Genomic DNA, 7,001 nt, shown 5'->3' with positions numbered 1-7,001 from the left:
AGTGTGACCAAGGGACGGACGCGTTTGAGGCTGTTTGAGGTAACGGAGATGACATGAGGGAGGCAGCGCCTGTACAAGGCAAACATAAACTGTGCCACTTCATCTGAAAACAATGGGGGACAGGACACTGAGTGTGCTCTCATCCACATCTCCATTGTCTGCCCTCCTCTTTTACTCCTCCTCCGAGCATGGAGCATAAGCGGGGTGAAAGAGGGAGGGGAGGGGAGTCGAAGGGGGGAGCAGCAGTGGGGGCAGTGGGGGTCTGCCTGTGTTCTTTCTCCTCTGTCTGTGTGCGAATGCACAGACGGTTCAGTAGTAATTTGATGTGTGTCCCCGGGGACATTTGATGGATTAAAGCTAAGCAGCTCCATTTCGCAGCACCACCTGATCTTCCACTGCCTGTGCCCCATATAAAGGCTGGCGTGATTGCTGATCTCAGCTAGTCTGACAGTCTCTCTCTCCCTCCTCTCTCTGTCTGTCTCCAGCTCTTCTCTTCCTCACTGGTCCCTTAAGCCTGCCGCATCACAGGAGCTATCCAGTGCTGAACAGGATCGCTTTTATTTTTTATTTTTTTATTTTTCTGGGGGGAAGCTGGGGGAGCCAGAGAGTATCACACAGCATCGCCGTCAGCCTTGTTCTCCACTGGTTTCCATTTTCTTTCTTATCTTATGTTTTTGGCCGTTGTCTCAACATTTACCGCAAGGATTACCGTCAAGCCAGATCTGCTTGTGTGCTTCCTCAGAGGGTCTTTCATTTTTTTCTCATGCGTTTTTCTCAGCTTTGTGTTTTTATCCATTGAAACATGCCACGCTCATTTTTGGTGAAGAAGATCAAGCTTGATGATTTCTCTTCATCCAATGTGGCCACTTCCAATCATCATCACCACCACCACCACCACCTGGACGACTCGTTCACTTTTGCACGCTCCATCACAGACTCGGTGACCAGCCTTGGGGTTCGTCTCAGTGAGAATGGTGAGTTAACATACCTCCAGTCTGCCCCGCTCCAGTTAAAGCCTTGCTAGCGTTCCTGCCTGTAGAAAGCTCCGGTGCTTATTTCAGCTTGCCTGACATTTCCCCACTTAGCACAGATGGCATCCTCTTTTGTATTTGTGTCGGTGTGACATTTTCTCTTGCTTTAGCCAAAAACATGCTCGTAGTGTGTGAATGAACGTGAGATGTTACATGCAGCCAGCTGATTTTTGCATCAATATCCTAAATAATCCTCTTCAGTGGCACCCCACCCCCATCACCCTGCTCCCAGACTTTTGTTTTTTGACTCCAGTGAAGGACAGACACAATTCAGGTCACAGCCACGGATTAGCTTATGTAAATAGGGAACAAAACGTGTGTATAATCGGGAGACGCTCCAGTTACGTATTTGTATGACTGCACCAACCCTGTAGTGGCTGAACACACTTAGGCTGAATGTATCTGATCATCATGTGGACTAAAGAATTCATGAATATGAGAGATGAGTATCGGATGATACATTTGTCCTTAGCTGTTATTGTCCTTGAGTTCCCATCACGGTCCGATCCTCCCTTGCCCCCCTCTTCCCATCCAAATGGAGCATGCACAGTTTCCCCACCCCCATTGCTCCACTACATCTTTCTCTTCCTTCCGGGCATTTAAAAACTAGCAGGGGTTAGACTTTCAGCCATGGAGGCCTATCGCCGTCACAAGAGACATCAACAGTACAGTACAGCCAGGAGGGAGGCGGGGAGCTGGGCTGAAGGGATAGCAAAGGGAAGGAGAAAAAGGAGACAAAAGTGCTTGAGGCAGCAATGAGGCTGATCACGTGACAGAGGTTGTACAGTAAACATGAAGAAAGTCACATAGCTGCACTGTGGTCAACACACGGAGCGGCCACACAGTCAGCTCCAGTCAGAGCTGAGAGGCGACCTTCACTTTAACGCTCTGCTTTAAGCTCGCCGCTTCCATTTTGTGGCCACGTTTAAAGGGCCATATGTGTGTCTTTGTTGTGATGTGTCAGGCTATGTTTGTAGAGAGAGAGGCTCCATAGTCCACAGCTAAATGCTGTGATGATGCCCACCTGTTATTCAACCGTGTCAATAACAAGGTTCAGTGAATTTTGGGTGGATCAGGATTAGTGGAATTAAAAATGTCTGGGCTGGTTTGTGAAGTATGATGGTTTGCTAAATTGGAAATAACTAACTGGGTAAAAACTACAGAATTAAGAAATTACAATATAATTACATATTTTTTTACATTTCTATTTATTTACATGGCATGTTTATTAACTTGTTGTAAATGCTATTTAGGTTTCCTGCTGCACAATTTTACATTATTATTAAATAATACACGTGCGTGTAATTATTGTCACTCTCTATTGTTCCTGAATCTATTGTTCAACTCCATGACAAATAAGGGTTGTATTAAAAAGAAGCAAAGGACGATAAGGCACTACGCTGGTGTTAACAAAAGGCATTTCATTTGAACAAAAGAATCTTTTTCGTGCTGAGTCCCAAAAAAAAAAAAAAAAGAAAGAGAAGGAGAAGGAGAAATAAAAGAATTCACAGCGTGGCTGAAATACCTCACATCAGCACTTCTGCCGTGCCAGGAGATTTACTTTCCCCCCATTGTGGAGACATTTGACTTGAGTGTCTGTCGAACAACAAAGAGGGGTGGCTGAGAGGGTCCATTAATTACATGCTTACTTTGCATGAGAGAAACGAGCCTATGAGCTGTAAAGGCTGATACAGCGCGGGTCCTAAATGATGAGCTCCGTGTCTGACCTTGGGTAATTGAAATATAGTAAACAACTCTGCTTACATTGATGCATGTTTTGTTGCACAAATATCAGGGCCATGTTGTCGTACATAGTGCAGAGGCCCTTCAGCTACATGGCTTACAGTCCATAGTGTCACCGTAAAAAAAAACAGGTGGATTATAGCGAGGAATAATTGTTGGAGCTGCAGCGTTTGTGCATTTAACTGGAATCGTATACGACTTTAGTACAAAGAAAGATGAACGGATACATCTTTTGAAAGGAAGTGCTGCGCTCTCGCACCGTCTGCGTAGTTCAAAAACCATGCGGTGCAGCTTAATAATGAACGCACATACCTGGTGTTTCCCTGTCACGGGGTGTCATGGTCATGCCTCTTACAGAGTGGGTGTGTGAACAGGAACACTTAGGAATGGAGACGCTATAGTAAGAGAGCACTTCAACTGATTTCTTAATGGCCTGTTTCTTGAAGGCCCTTCAGTGGGCTCGCTGCTCGCTGCTGCTGCAGACAGGTGACCCCTCTTCACAAACAACGTGTGTCACATTATCAGGCTTTAAGCACACTGTGCTAAATAAACTATTGTGTGTCGCAGATACTTGACCCGTTCCTCGCACTATTTCTATCTTCTTTAACAGCTGCACTGTTTTACATATGATCGCCTATTGATCCGTTCAGAACTTTGAATTACATTAAAAAGCAATCAATACCTCATTTCCACTGCTTGCTGCACACAGTGCTTAGGAATGGCTTTTTTTTCCTCCTGCAGTTATGCACTATTTCCCCCAGCAAAGGAATTTCACCACCTTTTATATTTTCGCTCATATGTTCAACGGATAGAATATCAACCCTGGAGGTAAATGCATTTAGTATTAATTCAGCTCTTAAGAGTCAGAGGATAAGAATGTATTGAATTCTGTTTGGATGCATTTAGCTGCCAGCAAGCCTTTTAGCTCCTCTTGGCACTGGGCTGCTATGGAGGGAAAGCAAAGACATTAATGATGCCAACAAAAATATATCTCTCTGAAATCATGCTCTGTACAATTGAAATCACTCGTGGTGCTTTGTGCTTTGCTGCATCATGCTTCAAGAAGTAGCATGAAATCCTACAGGATGTAAGCAGCAGGATGTAATTAGGTAATCTGGTCCAAAACTAAAATATGCATTTGTTTGCAGCACAAAACAAACTAATACATAAACAATCAGAGATGCAACCTGTTCTTTTTTGGGTGGGTGTGCTTTTTTTTTTTTTTAACACTGGTAGAAAAAACCTGGGAAAAAGATATTTCTTAAGGCTTAGAGTTAAAACATGAAACACGGAGACAGGCCACAGCCAAAGAGGACTGACATACCAGAAATGCAGAACAGGTTGTCTAATGAATGAGACTCCTTCATTTGAGGGGGGCTTTAACATGCATCTTCCTGCAGGAGACTTCTTTGATGAGCTATTATCTAGCGCTCATCCTCATTGTAAAATTGCAACCTTCCTAAACGCAGCTAAGTGTGTCATGTTTTCCTGCATCACTGCACTATTGAGTGCAACCTGTGAGTTCTGGAAAAATGCAATTAGCTCTGTGCTGCCACTCACTCTTTCACCATTTTACGAAGGGCAATCATCCAACATGATAATCATGTAATCACCAGCATGTCACTGTGTCCTTATCCATCACAACCCCTGGCCAACTGTGTTTGCGTGTGTCTCTTACTCAGGCTACATCCAGGATTACATCACACCATCTGTATACCAGGGGGAGAAGAAGATGGAGCACAAGCTGGCTTCGCCGGTGTCAGATCCCCTCTACACCCAGGTGAGCAGCGGAGAGGAGTACTGTGACCCCGACCTGACGCAGCCCGACAGCCCCCAGTCTGGCATGACAGCCAGCGGCTTCTACAGTGGTGAATCGGAGGCCCTGGCCGAGGGTTACACCATGGATGCCTTCTTCATCTCCGATGGGCGCTCGAGGCGGAAGGGAGACAGCGAGAGTCGTGAAGGGGGCTCAAGAAGCAGCAGCGCCAACGGCGGGGCTCCGGAGAAGGGAGCTGGCACGGCTCGCCACTCCTGCAATGAGTGCGGCAAGACGTACGCCACCTCCTCCAACCTCAGCAGACACAAGCAGACGCACCGCAGCCTGGACAGCAAGATGGCCCGCAAGTGTCCCACCTGTAATAAAGTGTACGTGTCCATGCCAGCGCTGGCCATGCACATCCTCACCCACGACCTCAAGCACAAGTGCAACGTGTGCAGCAAGGCCTTCAGCCGACCGTGGCTCCTTCAAGGTCACATGCGCTCACACACGGGGGAAAAGCCCTTTGCCTGCGCACACTGTGGCAAAGCCTTTGCTGACCGTTCAAACCTCCGCGCCCACATGCAAACACACTCTGCCTTCAAGCACTACAGATGCAAGCGCTGCAATAAGACCTTCGCTCTCAAGTCCTACCTGAACAAGCACTATGAGTCAGCTTGCTTCAAGGGCTCTGCGGACGAAGACGACTCTGGATCAGAAAACTAACCACGAAGGAAAAAGCTAAATTTTGAACCCCTGTTGTAGGTTCACAACCAATAACCCTGTTCACTCTGCCCTCCATGCCTTTTTTCTTCCCTTTTTTTAGAAAGCAATATTTTCACTGAGATTACGTGAAGAAACTGATTATGGCAAAGACAATTTCAAAAGATGCTGGATTTTTTCCCCTGCACAGTAGCTAATCGTCCACAGAAACATACAATCAGACAACCTTCCCCCAAATAGAGACAGTAGATGATAGTTGTACACAATTAAGCAACATGTGCTCGCACGGACGTGGGTTCATGTAAACACACACAGACATGTATGCAAATAGACACTTGCACGCACGCACACACACACGCGCACGCACACACACACAAACACAGACACACACATGTACACACGTGTGCACAAACATACACACGATTATATATGAGGCCTGGCATGTGAATTTTTATCAATGACTATAATGATATTGATATCAATAGTAATAATATTTAGATTCCTGATATTTTATAGCAAATAGTAATGAGAAAATGAAAAAAAACAACATAAAAAAGGACTAACAGTGTTCTTTTGTTTTTTAGAGACAAAATGACCTCTTGTATTTTTATGCTGCTTTTTATTTGCTAAGAATTGAATTCTTTTGCAACTGCCAACATGAACTTTTTATGAAAATGTGAACTATGACAGTATTTGCAAAAAAAGGGAGATCATTTTAAAAGGTTAAAAGACAAACCCCCTTTTTCCACACCAATGTTTCAATTCAACGGATGTTATTTTTCTATTTGATTTTTCTAAATTTATTTTTTTGTGCTTATTATCCCTTGTCGATCTAAAGCATCTTTGTAACTGTGGGTATTTAAAAAAGAAAAAGAAAAGAAAGGCCAATTTAAATAAGCTATACACGATCATCGGCCATAGGTCATTCAATTCAATTCTGCAAGAGCAGTGATTTTAAAACATTGAACAGGCCTGTTGAACAGGTTATCACACATCAAATTCATAGTCTCACCCTGATGTACTGACTCGGACAAAAACACTGGCAGCCAGACCAAATGATCTATTGTTATAAGTGCCATGTGCGGTTGACTTGTCTATAGCAATGAAAACTCTTGTTGTTCTTCCTCCACCATGGTGGCTTGCATAAACTCTGCTGCCTTTATGGTGCATCGTCCAGTCTTAAAGAGCAATCTTTACCCATTATTTGAGGTGCTCCCCCTCCACCAGTATTACCTCAGAGCGAAGGTATGGACTCACACCCCCTCAGTTACAAAGTGACAGTCAAATTATTCTGTTTGTCTGTTTTATATGTCGCTCAAAGCTCTGCCCACGGTTTAGATGCATACCATCTATTTATCATGTAAATACTTTATTTAACTACCTATTTATCTATTTATTTATTTATTCACCTTATTTTTGTGTATTTATTGAAGACTTGCTAATTTGTTAATTATCATGTATTTATTTATTGTTTATAATTTAAAAGATGAACATCCATTGACCTTGTAAGATGCTGCTGATCTTCAAAGAAAATGTTTATATGCATGAAAACTGTAGAGAGTCCACGGGACTTAGTTTTTTAAAGAGGAACAATGTACAGTACCAGTGTTAGGAGACTTCACACAAATGAATGCAGAATTAACTTTTGTGGCAATAACTTTACTGACACAGCAACTGACATGTATAACAATCACAGCTGTCCTGTTTTCAGTCGATTTAGGGCAATAAAAATAAACGATGAAAACAAA

The 7,001-nt window shown here is 43.8% G+C and overlaps 1 protein-coding gene across 1 annotated transcript; it reads left to right on the top strand.

Annotated features, from left to right (window-relative positions):
* The first annotated feature begins 270 nt into the window (after positions 1 to 270).
* scrt2 (scratch family zinc finger 2) lies at positions 271 to 7,001 on the top strand. The gene is made up of 2 exons (XM_034537662.1): positions 271 to 974; positions 4,457 to 7,001. Exons 1-2 carry the CDS (start codon positions 803 to 805, stop codon positions 5,254 to 5,256), a joined length of 972 nt encoding a protein of 323 aa, XP_034393553.1. The 5' UTR covers positions 271 to 802; the 3' UTR covers positions 5,257 to 7,001.

This window comes from Cyclopterus lumpus, chromosome 7 (assembly GCF_009769545.1).
Source record: "Cyclopterus lumpus isolate fCycLum1 chromosome 7, fCycLum1.pri, whole genome shotgun sequence".
NCBI lineage: Eukaryota > Metazoa > Chordata > Actinopteri > Perciformes > Cyclopteridae > Cyclopterus > Cyclopterus lumpus.
This window is presented reverse-complemented; position numbering and strand designations above follow the sequence as displayed.